We start from the raw sequence: 17,693 nt of genomic DNA on the forward strand, positions 1-17,693 counted from the left end.
TTGATCTATATATGTTTGTATTACAACAGTATGTAAACAGTAAAGTAAAAGTAATAGAACACAAATATAATACTTGACTCAGTATCAAAATGTACTCATGATTGAGCATTAAAATCCGACGTGCATATGCGAAAGAAAGAAACTAAAGTTACTCCCTGAAGTAATCAATTGGATTCTCGACAACTAAGCACGTTCATGACAGGCCAAAGTATCAGGCTGGACTTCAGGCTTAAACTTCTGGGTATGTCATTAGGACGCTGTGTTGATGTCACGTGTTGCTTAATTTCTTGGATAAGTTGATTGAATGAACATACTACAAATTTAAGTAATATGATTATAGCACTGACTATATATGACCCGTGTATGTTTTGCACACAAAATTCATGAAAGACAAAGAGTAAGCTAAATAAATAAAAAATGATGATGATGATGATGACGACGATGATGATAACTACAGTGAGGATGATTTACAACGCGCGTACATCCAACCAGAAGGGTGCTCAAGGCGCGAGAGAGAAATAGAGAAAGTATGGAGGGCTTTTGTATTGTTTTGTTCTGGGCAACCGACGGTCATGGTCATTATGATAACACAACTATCGTTCCCCAGTGGCGGAGCGTCCATACAGTCAGAGGGGGCGGATGCCCCCCCCCCCCCTGACGGACTCAAATGGACTGCTGGCGCCCTTTTCAGCTCTTTACCACTTTTTACTTATTCGCGATTATTGACTTTTTTATTGCGCTCTCATCTACCTATTGACATTTGTCACATTTTGTTGGTGTAATTTGGCGACGACACCTATTTATTCTTCCTTTATCTGCAAATTAGCCAGGCCCGGAAAGGGTCATTTCCGGCGATCTTGGGAGTATCTTTACTCAAAAAAAAATTCTGTGCGCTACGCGCCAACCTGTGATGGCGCTCCGCTTAGTTAGTGTCGAAAGCGCCCATACAGACCATTCTCGCCCCTCCTGACCAATACCCATAGCTCCGCCACTGTCGTTCCCCTTCCTAACATGGTGCCAGCTTCCGTTCACACAATTCCGAGATCATTTAGGTTGTTGCCGCTGTCGCAGCCAAACCGCCTGCACAGATCATGACAACGACTGATGTTAGTGGCGATTTGGAAGGTTTTGTACAGCAGAATTTAAATACGTAGAACTGGTCAGTAGGCTATATAGTGTAGCCTGATATGAAGGTTTGTTGATTTACAACAACAACATAATGCTGCCGCGATGCACATATGCCTTTTCTTCATGATCCAACGGCAAAAAGAGTCACCGTGATATCCAACCAAAACTTAGCTGTGATTAAGATTATCGACAAGAAGTGGTTTTCATTCGCGATTTATTTGGAATTAATCAACCTTTAGCGTTACCATGGCAGATGATGGGTATCTCTGCCAAGGTTTTCTTACGAAATCTCCACCGGAACATAAAATGAACAGAGCGGTAAGTTTATATATACTGTAACTTGTTAGGCCTAACGTAGCAACGTTCGTTGCGATACCTGTACCGGAATTCATTGCTCCGCCGACACTTTAGTTAATCTCAATACATATAAAATATATGTCTTAAAGTAAAACAACCGGCGACGAATGGGACATGATCCGAAGCAAGGGAAAAATTGTATGTATACCCCAGTTGACACTGGTAATTTCGAAGGACCCCATTAGCATCGTAGGCCCAACAGTAGGCACAATACCTACTGTGCCTATTGGGTAATCCGGGCCTGGTAGCCAGGCTATATAACATTGGTTATTGGTAAAGAGTGAGATATTGGATCATGTCCCATTCATGGTCGATTGTTAAATTTTGCAATGTACCAGTCAATAATGGGTTGGCATCGAGTTGAAGAAATGGTAAATGGTCTTCCTAGGTTTGTGGTCAATAATATATTAATTTACTATATTATAATAGATTAGGGATGTGAAGTGTAGAACTTTATCAAAATGGTGACGTTTGGTTTAGATAGTGTAAAGGAGTTTTTACTCTCAAGCCTTCGCTGGCCTGGTGCCTACAAAACACTCAATCCAGGCCTTCAGGTTACATTTTTGAAATATTGTTTTCACCCAAAACAGTTAAGCTGACATTCATTCGTTTAGAAATTCAACTTTAATATTTTGTATGATTTTATCTTTAGTGTTTTCTTTATGATAATATATAATAAGATTCTCTGTACAACAATGCTTTTCATTATTGTATAGCAATATTGCCATTTTTACCATGCATTTTTGTAAATAAAAGATACCAGCATCATGAGGTTGTCAAACATAATTGTACCCGCTCCTCTTCTTCACCCCAACCCCTAAAAAATGAGATTCATAGCAAACCAAAGCCTCCATCTTTTCCCTGAAGATAACCTGAAGCTTTTTGTATTTTGGTTATTATTGTAGTCCTACCAAAAACTGCACAGTGCAATTCTTAATGGACCTTACACTAGGCCTAAATGTTAATTTTATTGTAAAGAATTAATAAAAAAAAAACCAGGACCATGAACTGGATGACATTCAACACAACTTGTCTGTGACCAGTTTGTTATGCACTGTATTTCATGTTAACATTTAAACTTGTACTGCTAGCAATGTTTTGGAGTGGTCTAAAAAATATTAGTTTTGAGTGTAAGTCCTCCTTTAACATTCTCCATAAGCTTCATTTGGTAAATATAAACAGTTTTTATTGTTGGTGTACTTTACTTAACTGTGGATGACATTCAACACAACTTGTCTGTGACCAGTTTGTTATGCACTGTATTTCATGTTAACATTTAAACTTGTACTGCTAGCAATGTTTTGGAGTGGTCTAAAAAATATTAGTTTTGAGTGTAAGTCCTCCTTTAACATTCTCCATAAGCTTCATTTGGTAAAAATAAACAGTTTTTATTGTTGGTGTACTTTACTTAACTGTGGTTTGTTAAAACTGCTGACTAGATGTTGACTAAATATAATTTTGGAGTGAAGGCCATAGACTGAGTTCAATGACAGGTCAAAAACTTTTATTTTTGTGCAAAGAAGAAACACAAATTAATAAAGTTCTATATCATACAGGTCCTCACTCTAAATAAATTTTAGTGTCACACCACTTGAATTGATTGTTGTCATGTCTCATTTGGAGACTATGACTATAAATCCCTTATCTCATTGAACATTTTGTACATGTATGTATGTTTACCAGTACAAGTTTGATAGACTTAAGTATCAAATTATAAATATGTTTTCAGATGACAGATACCTTATAATTATCTTTTGTTCTTTAAACTGTCAAGCGAGATAATCGATTATCCCGAATTCAACACAGAAGTGCATCATTCAATGTCACATCATGGTTTTATGGCCTTTTTCTTGACCATATTATTAAATATTTTTCTCCACTGGATTAAATTCTAGTTAGCATTTGTATTGAAAGTTAAAAGCTTATTAACCATCACCTCTGGTCTGTTGATCTATGAAAAGGATAAATTCTGGTGACTCAAGTTGATCGCCCATGCAAAATTGCTGAAAATTTGCTGAATCTGTAAGCTGAAAAATGTCTTTGTTTGTCATAAGTATTTGTCATTCATATATATCCACAGAGGAATAGAATATTTCTATAAAAAGGGTACATTTTCATGAAATTTCTAAATGCAGAGCACTTTGACAGCTAAGCAAACATTCAAATTTATCAGGTTTCAAGGATAAATATACATCAAGATACTGTAGTATTAGTCTATATAAAGCTTTTGAAGAGCTTTTGCCCAGATGACATCACAGACTCCCAACTGTTATCCAACATCCTAGAGTGAGTTAAATATTTAGCCAGTCAAACTATGTTGCATTCAATCAACCATATCTGAAGTTAGGGGCAACAGATATTGAGATCTTGGGTTTTCAACTAGCAGTGTGGAATGTTATTGTAAGTTTTACATTGCTTGTCAACAGAAAATCCTTTTAACTGGTACCAGCTTAACTCCTACACATCTATCTGAGACTACAGTAGATATATCCTACTGTAAACTTTACAGTGTAAAGTAATGTGCTGGTTGCCTCCAACACTACTGAGTGAGTATATGTTGTGAACCAGTAGGTGGCCCATTCTGTTGTCTTCATCTGGAAATTGAGACAGAACTGATTGTTCCATCAGCCGTCATATACAATATATATGCAATTTTGAAGAAAAATCTGAACATTTCTAGAAAAGTGTAAGATCAGTATTCAACTAATTTTTGAGTTCATATGTACCTTGAGCCTGTGTGGCAATGAGCTTACTGTATAATAAAATGAAAGCTTGGTTTTTATTTTTTATTACTTATCGTTTATTAATTATCAGGCTCCTCCTTGAAGGCAAGCTTCATTTCTCTTTGTGAACTACAGTACAGTTTATATTTCAACTAAGGACTGGAGAGCTGAATTAGTATGTACAGTGTAACAGGAGATTTTGTAATCCATGAGATCACTGATGACCATTGGGAGCCTTGTTCTGGCCAAAACATTTCTTTGGTGTTTGAGTTCTGTTCATCGTATGATGCACAGATGTACTGTAATTGAAATAATGATGCTGGTTTGGCTTTCTTGATTAATTAATTTCTCATGTTTCTCATGGACACTGTCCAAAAATTAAGAGGATGTTGCCCCCGCCCCCCCCCCCCCAAAAAAAATGCAGTAATTTGTGAAAGTGCTAAATTGGAAGCTAAAAGACATCATGTAATGTACAGTACACTGGAACCATCTCTTGAGCATATGGAAGTCAAGATCATACAATGTTGCAAGTGCTCTACACAAGAAATGAAATTTAAGCTAGTTTGTGCAACAGCAATAAAGAAAGAAAAAAAAAAGTGCCAGCCATAAAAGTGTAAATGTTGCCTCTTTAGATAAAGTTTAAGTTGTATGAAGTTGAAATGTGTGCATTGACCTTCTGCAAATGTGCATTCATAGTTATCAATATATCGCTTCCTGTAGAATCCCGTCCTACAGATATATATATGAGTAAGTGTAAGATAAATAGATAAACATATGTAGACAAACTAACTGTACGTTGCACATCCTGTGTTTAATCCTCCAGCTGAGCTATGATTAATCTGAGCGTATTTGTTCAAATGGTTAATTTAGAAATTGAATTAAGGGTGGAAGGTTTGAATACTGTTTCTGGTCATTACCTTGTATCATTGGACAAGGCGCTTACAGTAATCTGGTCTTGCCCTCTCCTCATCCAGGTGTAAAATTTGGGATCTCTGAGGTAATTTGTTAATATAGTTGTGTGGCCCAGATCATAACTGCCTCTCCATGTAATTCCCCCAGGGGACATGTAGTTGTGGTGCACCATAGCACTGTTTGAATTGTGCACACTTGGGTGTGAAAAGTAACCATATGTCAGGGGTTAACTGAACATTGTCATATCATGGCATTGTCATGGAAAGAAGACTGAAAACCTACCACTGTAAAATTTGAAGGATGAGTCTAAAAATCAAACAATTTGTTTAGTTTTTTGTTGTTGTCTCTTTTTATTCTGCTTAGTCGAACAGTTGTCAATTAAATCTCTAAATATTCCGTCAGTATTTTCCAGCCATGTACAGTAAAGGTTTGTAGCTTACTTTGAAATTGACACTTTCTGTAGTGCTATCGAATTGTTAAGTTCTGTAGGATGTGCTTGCTTACACATATTCATTACTTAATTAAAGGCCCACAGGCCTGGGGCCACATGTACAGTGTACAGCATACTAACACTGCATTCCCCAATTTCAGTGTACTTAACCAAAGTCTCTACAAAAAATCGAAAGTACTTTCCTGGAGCACAGAGCTCCAAAAGCTCTTCCCCTGCAGTGAATTGAGGAATAAGTACCTTAGACCAGTAATACACCACAGAGTTCTGGAAATGATTTCAATGGTGGCTGTAACAATTGTGTCACCCATATACAATATTTCAAATGTCTAGATGATTTGGTGGCAATCATGCTCTACATAGATTCTACAACAGAAGAAGGAAAAATATGCATTGACCTGAAGTGCATTCTGACAAGATGATACAGTATTCAATGTCCTTCTCTGAAATTGAAAGCAATAGAAAAACAATCAATTCTCTCATTTGCACATGACAGTATGATGAATGAAGTGAGTCAATCTATGACTCATGTGCAGCTCAGCCAAGTTTGAAACATTGGGATTAAATGTAGGATGCTGTCATGACATTTCTAATAATTTGTCAAAGTTCAAGGGAAAAAGTCAAAGATTGATTTATGTTTATATATATTTATTCTACAGTTAGGTACAGTACAGTGAATAACTTGTAAACCTGGTATCACATGGCAAAAGGCTACATGAAATAGGCAACTTGCTATACTGTACAATTTCATAGATTGCTCATGCATAGTACTCTTAGTACATAGGAACCATGTTTTGTAAGAGACAAATTTCAAAGGGCCCATTAAAAGTTGCCATGTCAAATTTGAATTCTAAATTTGTTGTTGTTATCAATATTCAATAGCAATCATGATCAGTAGAAATTGTACTAAATGGGAGGAAATGAAAACTTTTTTGAGATTTATATATGCTTCTTTTCAGACCTTGTCTGGACTACAGATGAAAGTGTGTACCATTTGGTATTTTATCGTATCCCACATACTTTATTACCTTTGAGCTGGTCTTACCCTTAAGCCTTGGTTTTTAATACTGTGTACATGATTGTCAATGCAGGGTCTGAGACTCTGAGTACAGTAGGGTCAAGATGGTCAAGTATATTAGCTCTGTAAAGTTTTCGTGAAGATAATCTGACCTCTTATCAGTAGAGCTTGTGTCTGAAGCAGTAGATTTAATTCAGAGTCATTATCACATCCAGCCAAACAAATTGAGAGGAATGTATCATGCTGAAGCAACAGAGAGAGAGAGAGAATTGTTTTATCGGGGGAGTTCGTATTTAGTCTATGAAGGTATTTCCAAGACCTTTGACATTTTCAATTTCTTCCCTTGTTTTTTTCTTTCTCCTCCTCCAAGCTGTAATTTGCTCTTTAAGATCTTTGTCACAACATACCAGGGCTAAAATTACATGGTTCTTCAAGTGGATCATATTTAGATGCATGCCTTGCATCTTCCTACTGCTGTAACCATCTCAGTTTTACCTATTTCTCTTTCTCCTCTCAATCTCTCCGGGTCTCTTTCTGTCTTGTTGCATTCCATTCATAAGTCATTAGGATGGATCAGTTTGCTACACATCTGCTTGGCTATTCTCTATGGATGTTCTATAATTAATACTACTGTACAACTCCCTTGGCCTGCTTTCTCATCATAATGTCTTTGCCAATTTGTTGAGTGCAAAAGGGATACATGTATGATCTAAACTACAGTTAGGAAAAAAAAAGAAAGAACGAGAAATCTCTGTTATACGGAAAGAATTAAATATATATTAAAGCTTTCTTCTATTGATGACTAGCATCACTGTTATTCAACAGTGATCAGGACTGGATAGAGATCTTTGCTCTGAAATATAAATATTGTAATACTTATATTGGATGTAAGGATAACACAGCACACATAAAGACAAACAAAGCTGTTCCGGCATACGGTGTACTTGTAATTTGTTTTAACTGTGCATCACTGGAGATCGCTATCAATTCGTTTGGATGTGCTGCCGTTACTAATTTCCTCGTTGCCTGCTTTCGGGAGCCGTTCTTGTTTCTATGAATAGCGGTAAGACAATGTTTCTCATATAATTTACAGACACAGCATGACTGTGTTTTAGGGGGGGGTAATAATTATTATTAATTTGTATTCCATATGGCTAATGATATTACATGTCAACATTGGAGGAGTCCACAGTCTGCCAGTGTTTGTGTATATATATTCTGTTATAATTTACAGTTCAAGTTAGATTTCCACTGACTTCAAGAGTTACACTTGCTGTGTAAGTAAGTTAACGTTGCCGAATTACTTGCAGTTCCGTATACCTTTTTGTCTCTTGATCTCTGTTCCCTTTGAATATCATGTATATAATATCAAAATTAAAAAAGGCAACAGCTATTAGCAGGTCCCCAAAAATTGATTATGACCTTGGAAATTGTGAATTATAGTTTTCAAAAAGGAGTTTTCTAGAGGCACAGCCGACCCTCTGTATTTTATCCAGACAAATATTGTAGAGGACGGTTCAATTAAGCATTTAAAATGTCTGGTTTGACAGCACTGGCGATTAAAGTGCTCGTTGAAATCTGAGCTTAGTAACCATTACTTAACATTCTAGCATATTTGGAGCACCCCCGAACTACATGCCATGAAGTCATACATGTATGTAGTATGTGTGGCATGTTAGTAATGGACATTTCAACCATTTATTTGATTTCATTCAGTTTTGAATCAGAGAACTCCTACTGTTACAGTACTAGGTTAAGCCTTCATGCTGAAAGATACACACGTGTATGCAGTTGGGACAATTTCTTTATACTGCACCCTCCTGTCATGCTTCAGAGCCAACATAATGACAGTCTGAGTAATCTGAGAACTACTATATTAAGGTTAGGATGCTGTTCTTAGTGTCTGTATGATTGCTTTGAAGCATGACATGAAAAAAGAAAAAAAAAAAACCAGTTTAGGGTGGTACTAGGATAACCCCAACTGGCTGTAAAATTTTCAAAATTGATAGCTATATACAAGCTCATTTGATTCTACTGTGTGTATGCACACAGTTAGCACATTATATGTAGTAGTAAGAGCAGGGAGTTGTTCCATAACAACTCGCTGGTACAAGTATGGTTCTCACATCCACTGGAAACCTGTGAATTTTGTGAGAAAAAAGTGAGAAAATAAAAACATCTTTCCTGGGTCTTCACTTCTTTGGATGTTGAAAGTTTAGTCCTGGGAAATTTGAGGAAATTCCTTTTCTTGAACAGCATGCATTTATTTGCATGACTACTTTACTTAAATGTTTCTTTCTCTGCAAAAATAATATTTTTATCTTGAGCAGTCAATAACGGTGTATTGTCATATCTTTTCATGTGATTTTTAATTTGCAGTCCTAGTTGTAATTTTTTAGTCAGTTTAGGCCTCAAATTATAGCACACGATAATTGCTAGAAGTTTTCAAAAAGTACCTTCCTGGAGGTCTTTACTCTTCAAATTGTTCTTAGGCATTTTTAAGGAACACACAAGATGACTGAATGTCCCAGTGAGGAAAATTTCATCGAAGGTTCTAATAAAAACAGTTTAAGAATTTAGACCAAAGGTGACCATATTTGAATGTCTAGCATATTTGGGGCCCAATACAGCATACCTTTAAGGATCTAGAACTATGTTGTTTAGCATACAGTTGGCAAGAGTTACAATTGCTAGGCCTTTACTATGCTATGCTTTTCTATACTGTAGGTAGCCTCACATTTATGCCCTCATCGGTGTGTACAGTATATGCCTTCACAGAAGAACTGTGAAGCATGTTTTGGTCTTGAAAAAAGTGTGTAATTTGATATGTTGGAAACTTCAGCATGGGAACCATGAATGTGATTGTTGTACAATACATGTTTGAGAGCTCTCAAAGTGACACTGAAATGGTTCAGATTGTTTTTGTTCCTGTTCGTTCTTCGTCACCGTTCTGTAAACCAAATAGACTTAATGTAAATAGAAGACAACCTTTGATCAACCTCTTCTAGTTAGTATTGTAGATTTAGGTTTCCTTATTTCTGAGTCATTGCTGACTATGCTTGCCATGTACAAACAATCCTCTAAAGGGGTGGTTGGTTGTGTTTCAAGTTCATCCCTACACCCATATTTAACTGCTGTATAAAAATTGAACTGTTATTAATGTGTCCCACTTTAAAGTATTAGTATAGTGTAAATGTACTCAGCTCAGATAAATTATCCTTGAAAGTCCTGTAAATTAAACTACCTAGTATGTCAAAGTTCAAAGTTTTTTTCTTCATACAGGTCACAGGATGTAATGTCTGACAAATAACATCTGATGGGGAGGTATGCCAACTTTTATGAGGTTTTTTCCCCCCTTGCAAAATGCTTAATGCTTAGGTTTTGTCAGGAAACAAAAAGTAGCTTAGTAAATTCTTCCAATATTGTTGGGCTACGAAGCAGACATCTAAAGATTGTATTCCTATAATATCATGTGAAGTTAGTCAACTTGATACTGTGTTTGTGAACTTGCTGGTGCTTTCATTTTACTGAGAAAGGTGTGTGAACATGTTACTCCAGCCGATGGAATTCTGATCATCTGACGTTAAACGTGTTTGAATGAAAAAATATCGCGCAGTCAATGGAATCTCATGCTCATTAATTACCATGAAGTGAAAAAAATTAATAAAATAATGATCTAGGAGAGTGACTTATCGTAGTTGCAATTTGATAATACTCACTTGAATAGGTTCAGTACGATTGTTGACAAAAATGCACTGCATTAGGTCATTCATTTTTTTTCTTGAAAATATGGAATACAGACTATATAAATATATGTGACAAAAACATATTCGTCAATTAAGCTGCATGATCTATTTGGTGTGATCTGCAACATTACTTGCTACTCTAATTATACTACTAAATAATAAATATACTACTAATTATTTCCTTTATTTATAAATAGTAATTAAGTTTATCACATGTTTTTTTAGATTGAATTACCTTTACTTGTTTATTTCTTTAAGATACGTGTTTGTTTTGTTATGCAAACCTGTAGTAATTGTATAATTGAGCTGTCAGAACTTCAAAGCCTGGATCTATGATAGTATGATATTAAAAATTATTTGAAAAGTATTTAAGAGGGAATCTACTGAAGGTTTGTAAGGAATTATGTTAAAAAAAAAATTGTTGTTGTTGTTGCCATGTACAGGTAGCAAGATGCCATAGTACTTAATGACATGGCATTTAAATTAAGTGAATTGTTTCGAGCCTTTTGCAATCCTTGATTTGCTTTCTATTTAAATGAAACTGACCAGTTTATCAGTTCTAAGAGATTTACTTCGTTCCCCGCTTACCTGTCTCCTCACAACCTTTGCACCGCATTCTACCGTTTCTAGTATGCCTTGGTAATCTTTTAACACTGTGCACCCTCAGTGACCGGTCCTATCCGGTCAATGACCTTCCTTCTCATTCTACCATCCAAAGTGTTTACTCATGCGTTTTCGTAGTGGATTCAAATCTTTTGAAAACTGCCCGGATTATATTGGATTATTATCTTCTTTACATCCTACTGGATTTCTAAGCGTTTCAACAGCCTATTTTAAGTTGTATTCAAGTTTGTAGTATGTGTGTCTGTGTCATCCATGCCGTACAACCTGCAAACTTGGTAAATAAGTTACTAATTTTATGATCCTGTTTACACTAAATACTCAAATCCGACCACCGGCTGGTTCCTTACACGGTTAAAGAAAAAGCTGTTTTGCTGCCAGACACATTTATCACATTTTTCTGTTTTTGTCGTTGTTGTTGTCGTCATGTATAGTACGCATCATATGGATACTTAAAAAACATTCAAATTTTTGCCATTGCTGCACAAAACCAACACTTTTCCTTGAGCCTCCAAATAGCTGATCATGTGATGGTGTCAAAGTGACCTGGTAATAGTTTTCTTGAGTTCAAATGCATGCATTTGTAAGTTGTAGATGATATTACCATACATGTAGGTTGTGAAATATGAAAAACAGTGGGCAGTTTAATAGGTTTTATAACATGTACCCTTAATAGAATGTACTTTTAAATTTTACATTTTAAAGGTCATGTCTGACAATTTTTAAACTTTGGGGGATTATAGTTCTCTCCTTAAACATATTATATACATTCTTCCTTTGTCTGAGACTCCTTGTAGAATAATTTGCCATTTGCATGAAAGGTCAAAAGTTAAGTACTGAACTATTGGTTTTTTTCTATTTATAGTTTACAGTTATGTTAAGAATGTTAGACAATCATGTTGTCATGAGATAGTGTTGCAATGCACACAGTACTGTACATGTTTGTAATTGTAGCTGTTTTGCAAGGTTTCCAGTACTTACAATACAGTCATTAAAGTTAACACTGATTAAAGTCAACACTGATTAAAGTTAACACTGATGATGTATAAAATATGAACATTAAAATATTAACACTGTAGGTTAAATCATTGAGTGTACGGCTACTGGGTACACATAGATTAATGAATGGGGTACATATCCCATCGCAAAACGGTACGGAATGCAATGGGCAGATTGCTACATGTACTGTATAGGGTGCAAAGATGTACATAGCAGTTATTGTACACTGGAACCATAGCAGTTTACTGTTTATGCAATAAAGTTTAAGAGCCTTCTAAACTGCTACACAAAATTTGAACATTAAATTATTCCTTGTAATAAAATGGGTGTGTATTGCTGTGAGTGTATTGTTTAGCCATGATACTGACAAGATAAGGCACTGTAATTACTTGTACAGTACAGTAAGAGTAACATTGACCTGTATAACAAACTCTTACAGTAAATGTGCTCTGTTTCTTCAGTATGGTTTGATATTGAACTACATAATTCTTCTGAAATTATTCCCAGTAATATAATGGGTGTGCTTTACATAAATATGTCTTTGCTGTGAGTGTATTGTTTGTTAGCCATGATACTGAAAAGATGAGGCACTGTTTTATATACACATGTACAGTAAGAGTACATGGACCTGTACAACAAACTCTTACAGGCACTGTATTATATACACTTGTACAGTAAGAGTACATTGACATGTATAACAAACTCTTACAGGCACTGTATTATATACACTTGTATAGTAAGAGTACATTGACATGTATAACAAACTCTTACAGGCACTGTATTATATACACTTGTACAGTAAGAGTACATTGACATGTATAACAAACTCTTACAGGCACTGCATTATATACACTTGTACAGTAAGAGTACATTGACATGTATAACAAACTCTTACAGGCACTGTAATATATACACTGACTTGTACCGTAAGAGTACATGGACCTGTATAACAAACTCTTACAGTAAATGTGCTCTTTGTTTCTTCAGTATGGTTTGGTACAGTATTGAGCTACATGTATGATTCTTCTGAGTTGGCCAGCCACTTCACACTGATCAGAAATCAACTTAAATTTATAGCATTTTCTAAATTGATCACATTATTTTCTTGTGACTTTGTTCAGTAATGTTCTGATCCCCCAATATGTAATACATGTATGGATTACTTTTGTGAGGGGTTATATGTCACATTAATGTGTTGAAAGAAATTTACATCCTCTCCTCTCGTACAGTCTGTCTCCTACAGTATACATCAAGCACTCCTTTTTACCTACAACTGTGTATAGCATAAGAAAATTTGTAACCTTTTTGCACCCCCCTCACCCTCCCTCCCATTGACCTTTTCAGGTCGTTGCTCTCTTCCTTGAACTGAATCTACCATTAAGAAGTTTCCGACATGATTTTTCATGTTCTGGAATCGACCATGTAACCTGTTTACTCTGTACACTAATCGTCAAGAAAATGTAACGTTAATTAGTTTCATTTAATTTCATTTTAAGAAAAGACATTTTGTCCTTCAAATTTCAAGTAATGTTTGATTGTCTCATGTACATGTATGGAGTAAGTTCTGACATAGATCTTAATCAGCACTCTTGTGATTTTGTTAGACTTCAGTAAACGTGCTTTCAGACAGGTACGTTATGGTTTCTTTTAATTATTTGACCTCCAAATTATGGCAATTTGTTCATTCTGAGTTTAGCTGTAATAAGTTATAATGCATTTTGTTTTAAATCTGTTGCAATCTGGTAAGACTATGCTACATTATTTCAGACAGGAACTTGCAGTTTACTTACTTGAAAACATAATCTGTTATGAATCATTTGGCGGAAGGGTTTGAGATTTTTAGAATGAAACAACATTAGTTCTTATTTGGGACGTGAAGTATTCTGTGTTCGATGAAATGGTTAAAGGGATAGACCTGTGGCTGGATATTGATTGCTCTTAAAACAAAACGGCTGGATACTTTCTGCAACTGTAGGTAGAGCTTACTGTAGGTCAAAACCGCATCCTTGCAGTGTTTTGTATGCGGAAGATTTGAAATTTTCAATTTGGTGATAGTATTTAACAAATTGTATCTGGCAACAGCAAAGTGATTGACCTGATCATGACACCTCAGCTGAATATGTTTTTATTTTACTTTAATAATGTTTTATCACTCAGTTTTCCGGAGATAAAACTATTATTTCTATGGAAATAATTTTGGAACTTTGATGAATTTCTTAATGCAGAGAACATTAATTAACAGCTACTATTTATAAGTAAACATAGGAAATGAATAACATTTTCAAGGATAATTTAATCCACAAGAAGATAATAATTTAGGAAAGTAAAGCTTTTATTTAATTGGGATGACATGTAAGACCACCTACTGTGATCCACTCCCTCCCTACAAGAATCGATGGCCTATAGATAGCCTGTCAGAATAGTTTTCATTCCATGAACCATATCTCAAGAGTTAGGGACAAATATTGACTTTTTTGGATGGGGCCTTCTTTTAACTAAAAGTGTGGGAATATTTTCTCTCTAAAGTTGAGGAAAGTGTTTTTTATTGTCTGCCACTGGTGTATCCCTATAGAAACTCACAACCAAATGATTGTCAGCATGATTAGTGTGGATCACTTAGTTAGAATGATGGGTTACCGGACGTTAATATCATTACATAACAGTAGCTCGTTCAGAGCGATTCAACTTGACTTCCGAATGGCAATAAATAACGATATAAAGAACAACAAACAACAACAACACGAGACGTTGTGCAAGAATGATCAACTAGAAATGTTTTCCAGCTGAAGTCGTAACATTTTGAAGACCTACAGTATGTCAGGTGTAATTATTAGACGGCACAATTTTTTCAGTATTTTTACCAGGCACCGTTGTGTCCTTTGTTTTAGCGTGTAGACAGAATAGTCTCCTGTGCGGTGACTGTATGATCACATCAATTGTGCATCAAGGAAGTTTGGTCAGAACTTACAGTAAATTCCCATGGAAGACAATTCCAAAAAATGTGGTAGTAAATGGGATTTTCCCTATATATTCCACAAAAGATGTGAGGTAATTGCCTATTTAAAAGGATGCCTTATTTTTTGTACCCCCTGTGACTATATATTCATGAATAAATAAACTGAATGATATAGAGACATGTTATGTGACATTATTGAGGATACTATTAAAGTACTGTATAGGTATATGGGTGTTGGTAGGTAAAGGTACCAGGTGAGTCAGGAGTGAAGTAAATACTCTACCCAAACCAGTTAGTTTTTTTTTGGGTGTAACCGTATGATTAACTCATGTTGTCAAATATGTTTATTTACTGCACATGCTCTCTTCGCTTTCTTGTCTCGATACTAAGACATTCCACTTTCTCAACTCTATAATCAAAATCGTTTCATAATCACAATGGTGTGTAGAAATTTGTTACAGAAATAGATATTGTGCCAAATGATTATTAAAGCAACTTGTTGACGACTTTGATCATTTTTTCTCCTAGAAACCCACAGCACTGTGCAGATCATTAGCTGCAAAGTAAAATTTGGCAAGTTTTACTGGCAACTAAGGATATATATAAATATATAGAAGTGGAGCAGTTTGAAATTTTTTATTTGGATGTAAGAGAAGGGATGGGATATTGGCCCTCGAGTGGGTCGTCAGTGAGCTATAATTTAACAAATTGCTTTTTATGAAGCTACAGTAGATAGATAAAGAGTGCATGATATGAGTGAGTAATGGCTAAGTAATATTGTTTGTGTTTGTTAATTTATTTGTTGTATTATTAAAATTGTTGCTGTATTTTTGTTTTAGCTTTTAAACAGCTGGATGCTGTCCTTACTTTAATAGTCCATAGAATTTACTAAATTAAAGTTACACATTAAACTGAATGGAAGTGGAATAAAACATTTTAGCTAGACCATAAATGTATATGTTTTTATAAAAAAAACTATTGAAGTGTTAGGAGTGAGCTGTTAATGGAATTATGGACTGGATAAACAGACAGGATACCCACAACCCACAATTCTCTTTGTCTGTTTCATTCAAGGTTAAACTAGATAGATAACAAGATAACTACTGTCCATACAGCTTATCCGGGTTACACCACAGCTTAATCCTAGTACTGGTAATGCGCATTACAACAAGCAGCTTAATCCTAGTACTGGTAATGGGCATTACAACAAGCAGCTTAATCCTAGTACTGGTAATGGGCATTACAACAAGCAGCTTAATCCTAGTACTGGTAATGGGCATTACAACAAGCAGCTTAATCCTAGTACTGGTAATGGGCATTACAACAAGCAGCTTACATCCTAGTACTGGTAATGGGCATTACAACAAGCAGCTTAATCCTAGTACTGGTAATGGGCATTACAACAAGCAGCTTAATCCTAGTACTGGTAATGGGCATTATAACAAGCAGCTTAATCCTAGTACTGGTAATGGGCATTACAACAAGCAGCTTACATCCTTAGTATTTCTCTGTAAATGTATTAGAGGTCTCCTTCTTAACCTCTATGATGTTCAGGGATTCCAAGAAAAAGCAAGTGTGTATAGTCTAATTTTGTAAATTCTCTGTACTTTATTTGTACATGACTGTCCCCAGCTGTGTTTTGTATACATGTTCTTTGTTTGGTACTATTCATAAATAAGCTGTAGCACTTTAACAATTGACTATCCTTTTTCAAAAGTTTATAGCTTCTTAGAACTCAGTAACAAGCATTCCCAAATAAGGTACAATTAGATGTTGCCATGTTCATACAATGTAAAGTTAATTAAAGGTGGATTTAGCCCATGTTCATAAAATGTAAAGTTAATTAAAAGGTGGATCATTAGTGCCTACTATAGCCTCCTCTGCCTTAATTGTCACTGAAAAGAAGAAAGTTTACTTTTAAGTTTGATACAAATGAAAAGATTCAACCTACATGTGGTGTGTCAGTAACTGAAAATTCCTCTTACTGTAGGTCAGACGGAAACATTTTAAGCCTCGTTTCTAAATTTAGTATTCTTAAAAAATGGTCAATTCTGGTTGTATTCCCAGGGGTGTAAATTTATATGAGAATTCAACTGCATCACAAGATAGAATCATTAACCAGTTTTAAGTTTTGTCCAACTTTTTTTTTTGTATATTAGCTCGCTACATCTCCCTGGTGACTGTGTGTCTAAACTTTAAAATATTTATATTCAAAACTGACTTTTACTTTCAGTGTTGGTTTCTTTTCATGTTACAGTAAGTGAAAGCAAGCTTCAGCATACCCTAAAGCAATTTACACATACCCTAGATATCGCTATCTTTACTCCCTAATTGTGAACGAGCTCTAGGTAAAAAAAGGTCCCCAGTCATTTACAAGGGTGAGCTTTGTGAAATATGATATAGAAGGGAAGTATCAAAACTTGGTTTGGGAGTTTGGGTTCCTTGAAAAGAATCATATTAATGCCATATGAATGTACAGTGAGCATTTTTAACACAAGAAGATCTTTATATGCAAGAATATTTTCTTTCAGGAAAGCCAAATATTGATAAAGCAGGGGTGGTTGTGGAACTTCCAGTGTCTAAGATAAGGTGACCATATTTTCCTGACTGGAATCAGGGACATTTATTGCGTGACTGATATGGGGAAGGGGTTAAGGGGAGGGGGTGTCAAGTGCCTAAGGTGCTTAGATGTAAAATGGTGATACTTAGAAGCACTTTATAATCAATTTTATTTTCAAAAATGTAGCTTTTTCTTAGATGAAATTCACTTACTTTAAGTGGTTCT

The 17,693-nt window shown here is 35.4% G+C and overlaps 1 protein-coding gene across 2 annotated transcripts in view; it reads left to right on the plus strand.

Moving 5' to 3' along the window:
- Positions 1-1,174: 1,174 nt before the first annotated feature.
- The window catches only part of LOC139979363 (uncharacterized), a 60,288-nt gene continuing 43,769 nt past the window's right edge, over positions 1,175-17,693 (plus strand). Inside the window, exon 1 of one of the 2 annotated variants that reach the window (XM_071990079.1) lies at positions 1,175-1,446. In XM_071990079.1, the coding sequence (XP_071846180.1) occupies positions 1,375-1,446 (72 nt within the window). In that variant the 5' untranslated portion in view covers positions 1,175-1,374. Of the gene's footprint in view, positions 1,447-5,007; positions 7,650-17,693 lie in introns of those variants that run through there. The other variant, XM_071990080.1, reaches the window with a different exon arrangement.

The sequence above is a fragment of the Apostichopus japonicus genome, chromosome 14 (assembly GCF_037975245.1).
Source record: "Apostichopus japonicus isolate 1M-3 chromosome 14, ASM3797524v1, whole genome shotgun sequence".
In the NCBI taxonomy this organism is placed as follows: Eukaryota; Metazoa; Echinodermata; class Holothuroidea; order Aspidochirotida; family Stichopodidae; genus Apostichopus; species Apostichopus japonicus.